An 18,474-nucleotide genomic window follows, 5' to 3' on the forward strand; every position below is an offset into this window, starting at 1 on the left:
CACGAGGTGTGGTGGCGTTTCTGGCACTTGAAACATGGCCGCCTCTTACATTCTGTGGTCGCGCGTTGAGACGCGCAGATAAGACATAACTTGTGATTGCGCAGGTATCGTGATCTTTGATAGGGAGTTTTCAACTTGTCACAGTCGAAAGGCTTATGGGTACCTCGCAATACATGCAAGAGAGTAATTGTGGGATTTTCGCTTGTTTGGGTCGTTTATCTGTCCCATCTGTGTTAGAAGATCTGTCTTTCCCGGTGTAGAGGAAAACCATTTCTTCGTTTGAGATAATTTGTTCAAGCAGCTGGAGAAGGTGATCCATGCTAAAAGGACTATGTGCCAAAACCGCTTGTTTTCTTACGACGCTGTGTGTTGTCAGGGAATTTAGAAAGTATTCGCCTGAGTAACCACTGACTATTGACATTTTCACCTTTTTGGAGCAATTGAGCCACAATAACCTGAATTTGCTCAAACAGCCTTCGTTGGTCGCGAATAGCAGTTGATCGAAGAGAGCAGCTGTCTAATTTATCGATCAGTCAAAAAACGAGTTCCTCCGAATTCTCATATTTATTTTTCAAGAATTCGAGAACTTTCGCATAATTTTCTTTTGTTACTTGAAATTTTCTCACTGACTCTAAGGCTTCGCCTTTAAGAGCATTCAGTAAATAGTTAAACTTGTGCAGTTCAGAAAGGTCTTGTGAATGCACATTAGACTCGAATAGTTCCCAGAAGTTATCCCATTCCCAAATGTTACCGCTAAACTTCGCGATAGGAAGAGAGGGCAGTTCTAGCTGCTTAGGCGCAAATGCTGACTCATTCACAATATTTGCACCACTAGATCTTGATGGAAGGTTCCGAGGAACTTGTGAATTACTAGCGTAGGAACGAAACGCTCGAATTCGTGCTTGAAGTTGAAGCATGTAGTCAAAGGCCAAGGTCAAAGCTTCTTATACCTTAGTCGAGTAGACTTCAAATTCATTTTTTTCTTTGGGTTCATGTTCGCTTAGGTTGCCTAATTCGGTAGCATAATCTTGCAACTGGCGCTCAATCTTTGAAGTGGCTGCTTCGATAGCCCCTACTCTTCTAGTCGCTGAAGACTATCTCGAATGAAGGAGGGTGAGGGATCTCCCTCTATGCCAGAAAGGTTGACGGATTAAAACCTTCCATCTTTGAAACGCGTTAAAATCGTTTCAAGCTTCTTGGAATAGTAGGTAAGTAACCGCTTAGGAGTCGCTAACTTGTACGACATGATGCCTAAAGCTTGTGGGTACCCTTAACGTATATCGTCTCCTGATCACTACTTTTCTCGGAGCAAGTAAAACTTGTGAGATAGAGAGAGAGAGAGATTGTCCCCACTTGAGAAGACAGAGATAGATGAGTATGATAAAGAAAATGAAAGTCAAATAGTGTTTGACCTGAGTTCGCCGTAGTGCCGATGCACCATGTGGTGACTTGTGGTAGGTTCACTTGTTGGTGATTATTCCCTTCCACGCGGAACTTGTATGACTTGTTCGACTGTTCCGAGACTTGCTCACAATAGGTTTATCCAACCGTTCGAGTCCCGAGCGTGGAGAATACATGCTTATATACAATGCTCAAATATGTAAACATGAGTCATAAAGCACGCTAGGCAAAACAAGATAAATGCAACATACAGAATATCATTAACATGTCAAAGAACAATGGACAAAGATCTCGCCAATCTGTCGATATTCATGAATGACAAGAAACCAATTACAAGTTGCCTCGAAAACAATCTCACGTGGACACTGGACGGCCTTCACCGGCAAGTTGATACTGCAGCAACTATCCGAGGGGACTGGATGCACATGAAGGGAGACCCAGCCTTAACCTTTGGAGCCCCAAAAGAACAAGTTATCATCCTTAATCGGATTCTCAGAGCAGCAAGCGTTGCAAAGGAAAAGATTGTTAGAGTAGTGTCGAATTACCTGCTGACCAGTAAATGGTATGCCGCACAAGTTGACCCCGTCCGACTCTTGGAATGGAGACAGGTTCAGCGGAAAACGGCGGATATTTCCGAAGTCATTCCAATGGCTAACGAGGAAACGAAACGCCTTTCCACACTCATCAAGGATGTCGAAAGCGAATTGTAAGAAGCAGAAAGGAACGTCTACGAAGGAAGAATTCACGACAAGACAGAACTCTACAAGAGAGTAGCCTACACTCTACAAAACAGACTGCAAGAGCAACAACAGGACATCCACGCCTTGACACTACAAGTTCGAGAACTGGAATCCAGAACAAACGCGACGAAAACAGATGAAGAGGAAAAATCCGATACGATGAACAACACGACATCACCAAAAAGGCTACAATTGACTGGCCTACAAGTACAAGTAAAATGCAAAACACGGCACGCACAACAAGTTTCTCCTAATCACGAACAAGTGAACGATGAATACTATGACAATGACGTTTACTACAAGACTCCGAAAAACAATCAAGAACCAAGGTCAGATCCTGATTACTTCGAACAGATGATTGACGAGGTAAAGGAATATAGCGAAGACGAGCCGATGGATGAAGACCACGTACCTGCGTTACAAAACACTTCAAGCGATGAGGAAGACGCGCGCGATAACAACAAAGAAATAGATGACGAAATGTGGAGACGCAAAAGATTACGTGAAGACCTACTGCAGATGGAACAAGTTCTTCGGAATTTTACATTCGGAAAAATCGGAGAATCCTCACGCGGTATTAAAAGCTGGATAAAATGCGCCTTCTGCAACAGAGTCGGCCAACATTTTTCTGACTCCTGCCCACAATCAACAGATGGCGATAAACGGTACAATATTGTACGTTATGGAGGACTCTGCAAGCACTGCCTTGATCAATGCCCACCTGACAAGTGCAAGTTCAAGCCGAGACGATGTTGGTACTGTGAAAGAATTAGAGGAACTATCGCAGAGGACCTAATGCCAGACGACGGAAGACATCATCGCGCCCTTTGCAATGTACGCAACCAAACGCGAGGAACACCTCACGACGCAGGATCGAGAAGCTCAAGAAAAAGCTCGACGGATGAGGACCAATGGTGGGCGGGAGTGTCGACAAGTCGACTACACTTGATTTGTATTATAGATAGGGGCATTATTTTGCTCTAGCGTAGATTGTTCTTTGACATGTTTGTGTTATTCCGTATGTTGCATTTATCTTGCTTTGCTTAGCGAGCATTGTGATTCATGTTTACATATTTGTGCATTGTATATAAGCATGTATTCCCCACACTCGGGGCTTGAACGGTGGAATAAACCTATTGCCGGATCAGTCGAACAAGTCATACAAGTCCCGCGTGGCAGGGAAATAATCCTCAACAAGTGAACCTACCACAAGTCACCACAAAATTATCAATTGACATCGCCGAACCATTTTTCAAATGGAAAAAAAGCTTAAAACGACGAAGAACACGTTTCAAAACTATTTTCACGCTATATCCTACCATTTACGAATAATCTTACTCATCCGCAATAGGAATGAAAAGTTGAGAGTTTGATCACGGCCGTAATTTTTCCATTTTTGCAAAATTAAAAAAAAAGAACTTATACCGATGCAGTTCACATCCTAATTTCTTTTCTTTTCTCTCAACGTTTTCTCAACTAGCTTTTGAGAAAACGTTGAGAGAATTGAAAGCATTTGGAGTAAAACAAAATGAATTCCGATAGCAAAGATGTTCCTTCAAGCCTAATTCACATTTGCAAACAACGACTGAGTTATTGGGCTTTGTTCGCAGTGGTACAGATTTTGACGCGCAGATGAAAATATTAAATTTCGTACTTTTTCTCGTTACGAGATAATGGCGGGGCGGTTGACAAATTTGGTGTCATATTTTAAAAGAACATCAAGGAAAACCCTTATCTGCACATTTTGACCTCTGTAGGTGTTATGGTTCTCTCAAAAGCTACTTGAGAAAAACTCGATAATTTGAGGCAAAATTTGAAATTTTTCTCAACTAGATTTCAAAAAAAAAAACGAGGAAATCTAGAAGCACCAAACGTTGTAGAATTGTAGAAGAAATTTCTCTCCACAAAACTGCGAAGATTGTACTGCATGACATTCACTTTGGGGGTCGTTATTCGGAGACTCGTGGAGCCTACATTGTACTAATTGTACCCCTAATTGCACCTGTAGATGTTTTTTTTCGCTCAATAACAGCCTCGAGATTGCTTTTTTCGGATCACCTTGATCACCTTGACTCCCGTTGATCTTCGAACTGGTCGAGCGGGCGCCAGTAATTCTTCCATTTGTCCCGATCGCGTGCCAGAGTAGCCCAGTGGTTCCTCCTTTCGCGTGGGACACGAAGAGCATCATATTTTTCTTTCAAGGACTTCGTGAAGAAATCTGACCATCGGGTCGGCGGTCTTCCTGTAGTGCGCTTAATATCGCGGGGAACCCAGTCGCTCACGGCTCTGGTCCAACGGTTGTCATCAAAGCGCATCACGTATCCGGCCCACCTTATTTTACTTTCCTTGGCAAACGCGGCGGCGTCTCTAATCGTCTTCGATCGTTTTCGATCTAATCTTCGATCGTTGACGTAGGAGAGAACTTCGAATCCCGTCCCTCACTTGCGTGAAACGGGATACTCCTAGCATCACTCTCTCAATTGCGCGTTCAATGACGCTCACCGCGTTTTCTTCCTGCTTGCGAAATGCCCAGGTTTCCGAAGCATAGGTCAAAGCAGGAAGTACGGTGGTGTTGAAGAGGTTAGCACGGAGTCGGGTGTTCCTGGTCTTCTTCACTACATCCTCGATGCTCTTATATACTTCCCAAGCTGCTCGTGCCCTTCTGCCCAGCTCGGAGGTCAGGTCGTTCATCATGTTCAGTTCCCGACCCAGATAAACGTAGCTGGTGCATTCGGATATGTTCGTTCCGTTGAGCGTGAATGGGGCATCCGAGACCCATCCGTTCCGCATGAACATCGTCTTTTGTAGATTCAGCTGAAGACCGATGCATCCACATGTTTCGTCGAATTCGGTCAGCATTCGTTCCGCTTGCCTGATGCTAGGTGTTACCAGTACGATGTCATCAGCAAAGCGCAAATGGTGTAGCTGCCGACCATCAACCTTCACTCCCATGTCGTCCCATTCCAACTTTCGCATTGCGTTCTCGAGGGTGGCTGTGAATATTTTGGGTGAAATTGTATCACCCTGTCGGACCCCCCTCTTCACGTCAATGATGATGTTCTTGTAGAATGGCGAAATTCCGGTCGTGAAGTTACTGTACAACTCTCGAAGTACCTTTATATACTGAGTAGGGACACCTTGGTTGTCCAAGGCTTCCACGACCGCTTCCGTCTCAACCGAGTCGAAAGCCTTCTTTAAGTCGATGAAGGTGAGACAGAGCGGCATCTTGTACTCTCGTGATACCTCGATGAGTTTCGAAACAGTGTGAATGTGGTCAATCGTGCTGAATCCTTTTCGAAACCCTGCTTGCTCGCATGGCTGTCCTTCATCCAAGACTTTTTCAATCCTATTAAGGATTACTCTTGTGAAGAGCTTGTAGATGACGGACAGTAGGCAGATTGGGCGATAGTTGCCGATGCCATGTGGATCTCCCTTTTTATACAACAACACGGTCTTGCTGGTCTTCCACTGTTTAGGAACCTTGCATTCCGACAGATAACGTGTAAAGAGCCTCGCCAGGGTGTTGATGAGTACTGGCGGAAGGCTCTTCAGGTGTTCTGGTCTTATTTTGTCGGGACCGGGTGCCGTACGATTTCTTACCGACATGATAGCATGTCGTATTTCGGACGGGAGAACCTCTGGAATGACTTGTCCATCTTCCCTCAGATGGTGAGGAGGCAAGTGGACATGGCTGTCGAAGAGATCAGAGTAGAAGTCGTAGATGATTTTCTCCATCCCCCCTTCTCGATGCAATGGCTGTTCCCTTTGGGTTTCGGAAAGCAGTCATCCTCGTCTTGCGACTGGCGAAGTTTCGACGGGCATAGCGGATGCTTTTCCCCGCCTCTGCAGCTTCAGCCAGCACTTCTGCTCTTCTCTCTTTAAGGTCTTCCTTTATCGCCTCTCGGCAAAGCCTTGCGAGCTCGGACGTGAGTTCTTGGTTCCCTGCGGCTCGTGCTGCTCCACGCTGGCGTATCAGCTCAAGAGTTTCAAGAGACAGGCGCCTCTTGGTGGTTTTAAAACTCTCAGCCTTCTTCGCGCAGTCGTGAAGGTGTTCGACAAGCCGGTCATATTCCTCGTCGATGTTGTCCATTGCAGAATCTTCCCAAAAGCCGGCTAGCGTAGCGAAGAGATCCCAGTTGATGGTAGTCCTGGGATTTCTCTCTCTGAATTTGGCGGCTTTCTCTGCTCTCCTTGTGAAGGAAAATCTTCCTCGGAGGAGGCGATGGTCCGATCCCGTATAGAGCTTTGGTACAACACCGACGTCCGTCAGGCAGAACCTTTTATTGACGATGATGTGGTCTATTTCATTACGGTACCCTCCACCGGGTGACTCCCACGTCCAGCGTAAAGAAGAGGGCTTCTGAAATTGCGAGTTCCCATGGATGGTCTTAGTCGTCATGACGAACTCGGAGAGCCTCTCTCCCTGGTCATTCCATTGTAGGCCGCGGGTCCCGTTGTGAAGTTCCTCTGGCGTTCTTCTTGGGCCAACCTTAGCGTTGAAATCGCCAACTATGACCTTGTAGAAGGCATGATCTTCTTGGTAGAACTTCTCCAGGTCCATATAGAAAGCTTCGACTTCTTCTTCTTCGTAGCTTGATGTTGGAGCGTAAACGACGAAGATAGTCAAAGCTGGTATTGGGCCACATCTTCTCATCCGCAGACGTCCGATTCGGGTCGTAAGTTGTTCAAAAGAGTCGATGTTCTTTGCCATACTCGTGTTGACGAGGACGCCAACTCCACCAACACCTCTACTGTCGCATGTTCCTAAGAACAGTTCTTCTCCAGTTTCATATACGGCGTTGAGAGGGTGACGTCGTCTCGTCTCGGTCAGTCCGATGACGTCGTACTTGATCTTCTTGGCTTGCATCATCAGATCTTCGATGGCCGCTTCCGATGCAAGCGTACGTGCGTTATAAGTACAGATCGCCATCCTAGTCCTTTTCCGTTTTGGTAGCCTACATGACTCCTGCAACCCCGTTCTACCTGGCGCTATCGTACCAGGCTTTCCTCCGGAATCAGGAGACTCTTTTCTATTACTGTGTTTTGCTTAAAAATTTTAAAACCCATGGGCAGGTTGCAAGCCTCTAGTCCCATGAGTTTCTGGGAGAACTTTCGTTCTCCCGGTGTGGACATGTGGAGCTTATTTGTTGGAGGCGACTCCAAACCGCCTCCCTTGCACCTCCCAGTCACTTGATTGCAGGCTTTTGGCCGGACCGACGTGCGGGATACAAGGATGTCATGAGTCAGTCCTGGCTCAGCAGAAACAGGGAGTCCATCCCCTGAATCCACCTGCGTCTCTGGGCAAGCGCAAGGTCGCTTTTGGTCCGCGATTAGCCCCCTATCCGCCACCCGGGGACGCGCCACGTAGCCTCGCGACTAACCGGCTGTGATCCCTCTAGTGAGGGAGATCCGTGGTTTTTTGTTCGATCCCTCTAGTGAGGGAGATCCGTGGTTATCTTTGTTTTTTCGGATAACAATGAGAAATTCATCACTTTCAAAAGAGAATAGTTCTCTTTAAATTCTCTTACTCTAAATGCAAAAAATCCCACGTTTGTCAGAGATTGATCCCTGACGGTCGCAATAAAAAAAGCAACACATCGCGATGAGGCCGTCGACTCAATACATGATGCATATTTAGTTGATGCTAGTTGCAAATATAATATAGCATAATTTATATGATATAGGGTTTCGTAGTCAGTAGCCAGAAGCCATTAATTAGCCTTATAACCGGCTTCCTCTACATCCAAGCAAGTTTCGTCATTAGCGGGCATCTCACTCTAAGAGTTGGATGCCAAAATGACCTCAGCTCTTCTGTCCTGAATATCCATATCGTAGATGTTTTTGGGAGGGGAGACAGGGGCTAAACTGCAGAACTACTTCTATAGTTCCTCCTTTTGACTTTCAATCGAAGGCATCGGGAAGCCCTAAGAACTGCGCTCCCAGTTTACCTTTATCAAAAAATTGAGCAGTTTTTCGTTTTCGTCGACTAGTGTCGTCGGTCTTGCGAACGAGTATTTCTGGGATTCATTTGGTCGAACCAAACTTTAAAAGAAGTTTAGATGAAAAGAGACGAAGTCTATATCCAAATCCAGACGTGGGTTCTGCATAGTATTCAAGCACCGCTTCAACACTGCGATCACTCTCGTGTTAGTGAACGCTGGTCAGTCGCAGAACAGGAAGAAAACCATTTGTTCGCAGTGTATGGTTCCTTCACGACGTATTATAAGCCGTTTCAGAAAAATTCACTCTAAAACCTTGTGTTTCGTAACAACGGAATTCTTTAGTAGTTTTTGGGCTCACCTTTGTGTGAACGGAGTTTAAAATGGCATGTCCGCACGAGTCTGTTGTCCTTCTATGTATGCATAGGTCTCATCACGGAAGTCGTCCTTACTCTTATCTTTAACGGTTTTTTTGCCACTTGCGGACATTTACGAGGCGTTATTCAACTCCCCGTCACTCCTGTAAACATGTCCTAAAAGTTGCAATTGGAACTCCACTACGTTGCCGTGAAATTCCCAAGAAAATTTAACCGTAGACAGTACAGTAATTGTCCTTCCGCATCACTGTTCCGTAAATCATGTTCATTAAAGATTGGCCAGTTCTCTCATTCATGTTTGAGGACAACGTATGACTAAATCGCGCCGATACGATCGGTGCGAGACACTACCTTCAAACAACACTCCATAATGAAGAAGTGGGTTTGCGCACTCATAATTCTTTATAAAAAAGATCTCTGGTAATGAATTTTTCATAGTTTTTCGTAGGGGATTTTTCCATCACAAATATCTTTTCGGTTATAATGAGAAATTTAAGGGGTGAGCGTAGCGCAGCCGGTTAGAGGTTCCGCTGTCTGCGCGATAGATTGAAGGTTCGAATCCACCCCAGTGCTCACCAAGCCTTTAATCCTTCCAAGGTCGATAAATTGGTACCAGACTTGCCTGGGAGGATAAAAACCCTTACTCGACATCGGCAGGCCCCCACAAATCATTGTATAGGTCAGTTACACGTTCGTAAACCCCAAACGACTCTGAATTGGAGTAAACGTAATGGCGCATCCCTAGCCGATTGATTAACGCCAGGCACTTTATCCTTTACCCTTTATTGTGGGAACTTTTAAGCGATTTATTCTAGAGGGTTATATAGTAACCATAGGATACTTTACAAACCTCATTTTCGATTTAAAAGAAAAATTTCTCGTGCACTTTCTAGCTTTTGAAGAGCAACATTTAGTTGGGCATTTGAGAAGGTGAGGTCATTTGAAGCACACATACTTGTTACTCCAGATGTGTCCAAAGATTGGTCCTGACTTTTGTTGATTGCTATTGCAAAGCACATGCCTACAAAAAAAAAACATGGTATCTTATTAATTTGAACAGATAATTTTTGTAGTGAAAGCAACTACTTCTTGGCACCAGGATTCCTCTGCGCTTGTCAATTTAACACACGATCGAGCAGCACAAAACCGTTGGCCAATTCCACAAACTTTTAACCAAACGAAATGCTCCAGTGATGCTCCTGACATCAGAAAGTTAACGTCGAAATGAGCGGAAAACATCTTGTAAATAGAGTATTCTCACTACGTCAGGTTTTGAATGCGCTGATGACGAATGTGCTGAATCAAGTCACTTTGGAAATCGGAAATATCAGCCTTATCTATATACTGATTCTTCTTTCATGCCTCTCAGGGTCTGCAGAGCCTCTCGAATATGCTAACCACGTAAGGTAGTTGTTTTACGGAAGCATACAATCCATAAGGAACATCGCTGCTAGTTGCCGGTGTAGAGCCTTCCCAGCAAGTTCTCCCAACTTCCTTCAAAAATATGTGAAAGATTGAAAAAGTCTCTGCTTTTTGCGAAGTGATTAACCAGACCGAAGCTGAGAACGCATGTCGACACTTTTGATTAGCATATACTAGAACTTAGTTGACAAGTATTACCAAACCTCGCTGTAAAGTGCGTTGAGCTGATAAATTGGTAATATTAACACTTTTCCCAAAGCGATAACCACATACGTAGTTAGGTGTATAACCGTCGCTGGGAAATTATTACTGTTGATGTGTATCGGTGGTGCGTCCGCATCTTCTACAAAACTCATCTTTACGCATAACAGCTGGTAATAAATAGACGATAATTAACTGTAATGCGCTTCAGTTAACAGCCAGATACACCATCGTGGTGCGCCTGCCATATATGTCGCATATATGAAGCGATGGCTCCCCAAACCATGCAAAAAAGAGAACTTAAAGTCCACTTGTGCAAAGAAAGGAATAATATACATATAAGAGTAATAATAACGAAAGACTAATAATATACATATATCGCATTCCTGGAATAAAGTTAATGAAGGATAAAATGCAAGGTACCGACATATCCATATGGGGTTGCGCCTACGTGTTCGACTTCAACTCAGACTTCGTTTAATGTGCCAAGTCAGTGTTTTTATCTTCCCAGGTAAGTCCGGTACCACTTTATCGACTCCGGAGAGAAAGGCTTGGTTTGAACTTGGGTGGATTCGAACCTTCAATCGATTCTAGCCACAGTGAGACCTTTTACGATATTATAGGTGTGCATTTACAAAAAGTATTGCTGGAATACTCTATATAAATGCATACCTTCTATATTGCTAATAATAATAATATATATATATATATATAATATTGCTTGCTTGCTCTACAAGTAAGTCTCTCCTTCATTTTCCACGGAATCCACTTTTCAACATCTGTTACGTTGCCAGCTTTATGTTTTTGTACTCTCCTAGAAGCGAATTTCATCGGGTCGTCGCATTGAAAACGTGAGCAATATTTGTTAGACGGGCGACGCTTAGTGTTCACAGGAAGTCTGCGAACACTAGTCTCGAGTACTACAATACTTCCATGCGAAAAGTAGCTTTTAGTTGGTGTCCAGGATCATAGTGCTGTTGGTAGGGTTTGGTCTAAATACCTCTAAAAGAAAGCGAGCTATGAAGTGACCAGACGTACGGACGGAGAAACAAGAATACTTCATATTTTTGTCATATATATAAACAATTGGAGGCATTTGGATTCGTTAAACGCTTTGAAAGATGGTGTATCTACAAAAAAAAGAACTTCTTACTAACTTGTACGCATGACCAGAGTCAAACTTGTGTTGAGATTTTTCTAACGTGGGACTTGTAAAAGGAGTGTGGGAACAAGGGAGGGTCGTAAGAAGATGTGAAGAGCAGGAAGGGAATGAACAGAACAACGAGGAAATCAGAAGAGGGTATGCACTGTTAAATAAAGTCATATTAAGGGTTGCAGAATTTTGTTCCAATAATCTATTTCATGTTATCACTCAAAAGGGCAAGTTTGATGTTATTATTAAGAAAAAAACATCTACAGTACAGCCAACAATAGGAATGAAACTAGTGCAAAACAATCTCCACGAGTTGCCGAATAACAACGCTCACAGTAGTTTTCATTTTCAATACTATTTTGCATTGTCGTAGAGACAGATCTTCCCTATATTTGCAATTTTAGAAAAAAAAAACCTTTAAAGTATTTCGAATGTTCTCTTGTCTTGAAACCTCAGCATATTCTGTCTATGTTTTGTGATAGTGTGCGTGCGAGGTTTTTAGATGGAACCCTTTATTTGCCTGACGTTTCGGCTTTTTCGCCGTCGTCAGAGGCCTAAATAGAGGATGATTGGAGCAATGCTACCTTTTTCCCGTCAAGTGCCACACTACCCTAGGTCAGAGATTCGATAATCGTTCAGGGTAGCGAAAACAGGTACCCATCGATTCGATGTGCAATTGAAAATGAGCCTTGGGCCATCATTTTCAATTTCACATCGAATCGATGGGTCAACATTTCGTAGAGTCACAGTAGGCCTCCACAAACTTCGGGACCAGCTTCGAATCAGAGCAAGGAATGAAAGCAACTATCAACAGGCTGCACTTATGAGCAGAAGAGCGTTACTCTCAACACCATTTCCGCGCAACTTCTATGAAGAACCCGAACCAGCTCGCAAAACAGATACAAAATTTTAAATACAATCTGGGGTGTTGTCCGCTTATAACCATCATAGACAACTCACGCTTAACAATCTCACACGCGAGCAATGGTAGGGTCTCAAGGAAATCCGCGCTATGACTACAAGAGGGAATATGCGTCTTTCAGCAAGCGATAAAAGTGAGGAATTCGTAGTCATGTCACAGGCTCTTGATCGGGAAATAACAAATCTTCACTTGCAAGATGAAACGATCTATCGCCGCGTAACAGAGAAAGAATTCTTTGTGCAGTGCAAATGCTTGAATCATGTATGGATGTCAGGAAAATCTGCTGGTCTTGACAAACGATTTGTAAGCCGCCTGAAGCTTGACAAACCGTCCTGCCCTGTGTTCTATAGCCTCATCAAAACGAGTAAGCTGAACCCCGATGAGATGAACTCAACATCAGCGGCAACATTCAAAATCCGACCAGAAATAAGTTGTGTGGGAGGACCAACGGATCGAATTTCGTGGTTCCTTAATAAAATCGTGAGTCAAATTTTGCCTAAAATACCATCTCATTTGTCGAACACGCACCATTTCCTTGAGCGATTACGCAGTGCGAGAGTTGAGGGCAACTGCGTAATAGAGACCTTTGATGTGACCTCACTCTACACGAATGTAAAAACAGTGAGGCGCTACAAGCTCTCTCTCTCTCTGAGATGATAGATTTATATGGTAACAACTTGGAAACATATGGACTTAGTAAATCTCGCATAATAACACTTATCAAAGAATGCCTGAATCGTAATATCTTCAGGTGGTCAGGAAATTATTTCGCACAACTGAGAGGGCTAGCAATGAGTCAACGATTAGCACCAGTACTGGCGATCTGCTTCTTGAGAAGAATCGAAGAACCAGTGCTTTCGCGTAGACCAACAATGTATTGCAGATATATTGACGACTGCTGCATCATAACATCGACACAGTCCTAAATGGACGAGTGTTTCCGAATACTCAACCAATAATCGCAATATATAAGACTCACACGAGAAACCCTAAAAGAAGGATGGCTTCCTTACCTCAACGCACAAATAAGTACTTCAAACGGCATTATTAGATTAAAATGGTATCGCAAAGAAAGTTGCAAGAACATCATATTGCACGCCAAATCTGCACATCCGACTGCAGTAAAACGCGCAGTGATTCGTAATATGTTCAAAACCGCTAGTGAAGTATGCACTGGCAACCAAGAACGACACGAATCACGAAGACTAGCCTTGAAAATGGCATGTGCTAATGGCCATACAGTACGTCCGCATTACCGAAGAACCCGCGGTGTAAATAGCAATGTTTCCAAAATTTCCCTTTGTCTTCCTTTTATCTCTGACAGAGTCAGTGCCGCTGTTCAGCACATCATTATCCAAGCACGATTACAAGATCACGTGATCTTGGTAAATATCCCAAATGCAAACATCAAAAGCCAGCTTGTTAGAAACAGATGATATGATGATAGATAGTATGATAGATACTGCCTCTGTGAAAGATGTGTTATTTGTCCTTACGGAAAAACAGGCGACTGCGCACAAATGGGGGTAATATATGAGATTGAATGCTTGATGTGCAATGCAACTCACATTGGGGAGAACGGTAGGAGTGTTGGAGTGAGGAATAATGAACACATGGCAGGAAAACGACGAAAAAGTTTGCTAACACCACTGGGAAGGCACAGACATGAGGCCCACAACGGAAACGAGTATGATATGAAATGCGTTATACTGGCTCACGAAGCAGAATCATCGACAGGGAAGACTTTGGAGGAGTATTGGATTCTTAAAAGGAACCATTCAATAAATAATAGGAATGAGTGCTTGTCGATAACGAATGAGTTCTTGCTACTTGTACCGCTCTGTGACCTATAACCGCCTGATATTCTGTGTGTAGATCAAATCATCTATATCGGCGCTGGTGATCTACACACGCAGCAATACTCATTCGCTGGTACGTTGAGTGATAAGTGCGTGCTACCAGTCATCCGGTGGAACAACACGTAAGACTATTTTCAATGTAGATGGGTTTCTGTTTTCACTACTCTGAACGATTGTCGAAACAGTGACCCAGGGTAAATAGAGGATGACAATGCTACGTTTATCCCGTCAAGTGCTCAGGTAGTGTGGCACTTGACGGGATAAACGTAGCATTGTCATCCTCTATTTAGGTCTCTGAAGATGTCGAAAAAGCCGAAAGGCCAGGCAAATAAAGGGTTCCATCTAAAAACCTCGCAGGCAGACTATCACAAAACCTATAAAGTATCATTCTCAATAGTTTTATTTCGTTTTGCAAAAATCAAGATTCCGTCAAGGATCGAACTCTTGAACATTCTGAATTTTGTACAACATAATAGGTCTGTTCAAAAACAAAAACAGCAAAAAAACTATTTTTTTCATTGTATCCGCTGTCGCTCAGATACGTGTATGTCTTGTTGTTATTTATCACTCACTCATTTCACGGACAGATGCTGCGGAGTGATCCTTCCCGTTCATCCTTTCCATTGAGGTGAGATCATGCGAAGAACAGTAGTGGGTTACTATACCATCGTTCTAACGAGATCTGGATACCGTTTAGTCTATTTAGACTATGACGACGATCTAGTGATGTTGGCTTCAAACAGATCGCAACTGCAACATGTCAATCTTGCATCAACTAGCGGCAGGTTCATCATGGTTATCGAGCTGCAGTCAATAGACTGCGCTTCCACTTCGGTGTAAGGTGTAGGGTGTAGGAGTAAGCATGTGTGGGTCTCATCAAGACTTTCAAGTAAAAAATAGTAGGGTGATCGAGCAACAGATTGAACTTTGGAGCTTTGCCAACTGGGCAGGATGTCGGAAAAACTGCTACGAAAAGAATCTTTAGTAAAGATGCGCTGAGGCCGTTCCGATCATCAACTTCTTGACGAAGTGCTAATGTTCGTGCTTGGTGTTTTTTCTCCAACAAATTTAATCTTGTCTGTGGACTACTCGTAATATCATATCAGTGGACGGGTGGGAGGAAACATGAGACACACCGTCTAAGGTGACTTTGAAGTTTTTATGCGTGAAGGGGAGTCTGCATAGACCGGATCTTTGCAACTTCAGGCCAAACATATCCGATGGGAAAAGATACGTGGAAAGGAAGGTAATGGAACGGTAGATGACTCGTGGATAACATGAGCATCTTTCTCTGTAGAGTCCTATCTTCTAAAGTAACTGCAAATCATCTTTTTTATGTTATATTACAAGGAGACCGTCCAAGTGTGCAAGTTTCCTCAAGGATATCCTCATACCTGAACAAGAATCATATCCTATGCGTGAAAAATACCTGAAAAAAATCATCCGTCTCTTCCTCCAGAGCAATCACATGGAACCGTCATAGCTTCTTCGGCCAAATCTTAAGGAAGCCATCAAATCACCTTTCCACGTGGCCTCAGTATCCTTCCAGCCCAAAGCTGGAAAAAAGCCACCTGGTCGAAAATGGAAGATCTGGATGAGAATTGTGAGACAAAATCTGGAGACAATTATCGTCAATCGAAAGTTAAGGCAACATGTCTTACAGAATAAGGAACAACGACTAATCGATTGATTCTATGCGAATTTGCGACGAACGTCGAACAAGATGGGCTTAACTATGTTCAAGAACGACACAGCGAAGGCACTAATGAAATACCACAAAAGACTACAAAATGCCGCTGATTAAGTTAGTTACGCTATATGCTAACTATATGTACCTTCGGGGCGGATACGACGCATTATACTGCAAGTGATGGGCTTTGCACGCCAGCTGATCGGTACCGTAATCTTTCCTTTCAGAGGCGGAACTTCCTGACGGTGGTAAGCAGAGCAACCTCGCGGCTGGGCTCATAAAAGCCCACGCCTAGAGCAAATTGAGGGGACCCTAGCCGTTCGACACCGCCCGATCAAGGACATATGGGACGACGCTGCCGATGCCAAGGACCGCGACGCCGGCCAGTGCCTCACGAGGATGCTTCAGATGTTAGCGACACATAGACTAGAGATAAGGCTAGCTTCATTCACGGGTCGAAAGCTGCTTCCACTGTGCGACGTTTACTATACTTTTTTCGATTCTGCGACTGCATTTCTCATTTCAACTTGGCTTCCTCGGATATTTTATTCTTCTCCTTTGGTAGGGAGTCATGCGGAAATGCTTTGTTCGAAATGGTGACAAAGTCAGATGTACTTCACGGTTCTGCGTAAATTTGCCAACTTCAATTGCACTTACACTTTTTATCGCCGTTTTTTCCATCTACTAGTGAATGTCATTGCGCCCTTATTTCTGGACTCTCTATCATACTTTTTTCTCTTAGTAACTTTACCTTACGTGTCGTAGATCCTCTTAGACTAATGCTTAGGTCTCAGGGCTCGAATGATACAGTTATTTACTTCCAGAAATAACGGCGCTAGTAAGTGCCAACTACATATCACCCGAAACCGTTCTCCTACCCAATTTAGGAGTGATTTCTAATCCAAAAATTGGATTTATATCCTTGATGTTCAATTGAGTCGAGAGGTTCTTCGGTTTCTTGTTGTTATAGAAGAAAGGTTTTAGAAAATCAATAAATCTAAAAAGTCCAAAAAATCTATTTATGGCAGCAGTTCAAGAATCAGAATCCAAAAATAACAGGGTTGCTCCTCTGCCCTTCTAAAGAGCAGGAACAAAGACGTGTAACCCTAGAGAGAACTGACTGGGTGTTTTCTGAAATGGCTGTTCACCAATCTTTTAAGCGGACTGAACAAGTACGATTAAGAAAAGAAAAAAAAGAGATTTGTCTATATTTCAAACGACCAAGTTGTGAAAACTGAAATTTTTAGGAAGGAAACTGCAAAATCCTTTACCAGTGCGATTATTTCTAGAGAAGGAAATCTTTATTCTCAATAATAATAGATCTGTCTGTGAGGCAGAAATTTATGTAGTATTCTTCATGTTTTATATCTTTACTCAGGTCTAGCGAAGCGAAACAGTAAGTAGCAGTTTCAGCAGTTCCCCTTTTAAGACACCCTTTTTTAAAGAAGGCATTGTTACATAATCCAACACTTCCCAAAGAAATGTGCTTAGTGTAAAACGAAAGCAGAACAGAAAAAGTGCTCAACACTTGAAGAAAGCCGGAGCTCATTTTCGCAGTTTTTTTTTTGTTAAGACAAATAGACACTTGCTTCTATCATATCATTTTCATCTTCTATCAGTTGAATTATTCACCTCTCCTGTGTCCTTTACTCTGCGAGAGAGCTCCTGAACGCCAAAGAGAGATGTATTGGAATGTCGAAATAAACACATTGAAGAGACGATTTACCTCTGGTGGAAGTACCTTCACGCTATGCAGCAAGGGAAGAAGACGAGAAATAGGAAAATAGTACAGCGATAAAATAGTTGCGGTGAATACATATAGTATACAAAAAAGGCTTTTTGTACTACGGAAATATCGGCATTTCATATCCTATAAGATGATGAGTACTAGAGCAGCGTTCAAAAAGTTTCAGTTGCAAAAAACTGGTGAGGATTAGTGGAACTCCGGAGTACTTTTTTCCACAACGTCTAACAATTCAGAGCATAACGGCAGAAGAGCAGCGAAAGCGGAAGGTGCCGACTTTTAAGCTTCAGCTCGATTACGTTCTGACGAAGATCATACATTTGTCAGATATTCGGAAATCTAGAGCTGTCTGGGACGTCGCATTCGATTCAAACCAGCGCCCAGTTCTTCTCAGCTTTATGGTATGGTTCCACAAAAGGTATTGGGGAGCTCAACATCAACCGAAGCTCGACTTGGCAGGTCTGAAAAACGAAGGATGCAGAAAGAAGTTCCGCCCATGAGTGTCCATCGATGTTGGATTACGGGCCAAAAAGAAAGTGGCTGACTTTTTCACTGAATGCAATCAGGACGCTGTAAAGAAAACGCTAGCGGTTTTAGCACCGAGGAAGACGTTCGCCTTTGCATCTACGGAGACAATATCCATGTACAATTCCGTATGTGTTGCCCGCAATACTGGTAACTTCAGCCCGGAGAAGGGTCTGAGAAAGAGGTTGCGTCGTCAGCTGAAACGTGTTCGTGAGAACGAATGGACGTCAAGAGCGAAGGAGTTTGAGAAGGCGTGGGAGGACAAGAACCCGAGAAAAGCCTATACTCTGCTAATGCAGTATAGCTGCAAGATGAAGAGGAGTTCGCCTGTCCTGAACACAGCCAATGGAGATGCTGTCGGGGAGACAAACTTGCCCATCTGGAGGAAGCATTTTAACACTTTACTGAACCGACAAGCGCCGTTTATCCCTGCACTCGTGCACGCCCAAGGACAGATATACCATGGAATAGCGCAGAAATGCTAAAATCTCCTCCTCCTTC

At 43.5% G+C, this 18,474-nt stretch overlaps 5 protein-coding genes across 5 annotated transcripts; 2 read left to right on the forward strand and 3 right to left on the reverse strand.

Moving 5' to 3' along the window:
- Nucleotides 1–1,679: 1,679 nt before the first annotated feature.
- Nucleotides 1,680–3,125, forward strand: RB195_025205 (uncharacterized protein; the record flags this gene model as incomplete). Its single annotated transcript, XM_064213246.1, has 2 exons — nt 1,680–2,107; nt 2,195–3,125. 2 exons carry the CDS (start codon nt 1,680–1,682, stop codon nt 3,123–3,125), a joined length of 1,359 nt encoding a protein of 452 aa, XP_064069127.1.
- Nucleotides 3,126–4,204: 1,079 nt separating this feature from the next.
- On the reverse strand, nt 4,205–4,456 carry RB195_025206 (uncharacterized protein; the record flags this gene model as incomplete). The annotated part of the gene is made up of 1 exon (XM_064213247.1): nt 4,205–4,456. One exon carries the CDS (start codon nt 4,454–4,456, stop codon nt 4,205–4,207), a length of 252 nt encoding a protein of 83 aa, XP_064069128.1.
- Nucleotides 4,457–4,508: 52 nt separating this feature from the next.
- On the reverse strand, nt 4,509–5,747 carry RB195_025207 (uncharacterized protein; the record flags this gene model as incomplete). The annotated part of the gene is made up of 1 exon (XM_064213248.1): nt 4,509–5,747. The coding sequence occupies one exon, from the start codon at nt 5,745–5,747 to the stop codon at nt 4,509–4,511; it is 1,239 nt and encodes a 412-aa protein (XP_064069129.1).
- A 97-nt stretch (nt 5,748–5,844) lies between these two features.
- On the reverse strand, nt 5,845–7,071 carry RB195_025208 (uncharacterized protein; the record flags this gene model as incomplete). The annotated part of the gene is made up of 1 exon (XM_064213249.1): nt 5,845–7,071. The coding sequence occupies one exon, from the start codon at nt 7,069–7,071 to the stop codon at nt 5,845–5,847; it is 1,227 nt and encodes a 408-aa protein (XP_064069130.1).
- Nucleotides 7,072–12,245: 5,174 nt separating this feature from the next.
- RB195_025209 (uncharacterized protein) lies at nt 12,246–18,458 on the forward strand (the record flags this gene model as incomplete). Its single annotated transcript, XM_064213250.1, has 3 exons — nt 12,246–12,635; nt 17,685–17,907; nt 18,046–18,458. The coding sequence occupies 3 exons, from the start codon at nt 12,246–12,248 to the stop codon at nt 18,456–18,458; spliced, it is 1,026 nt and encodes a 341-aa protein (XP_064069131.1).
- Nucleotides 18,459–18,474: the final 16 nt, after the last annotated feature.

This window comes from Necator americanus, chromosome X (genome assembly GCF_031761385.1).
Source record: "Necator americanus strain Aroian chromosome X, whole genome shotgun sequence".
Classification (NCBI taxonomy): domain Eukaryota; kingdom Metazoa; phylum Nematoda; class Chromadorea; order Rhabditida; family Ancylostomatidae; genus Necator; species Necator americanus.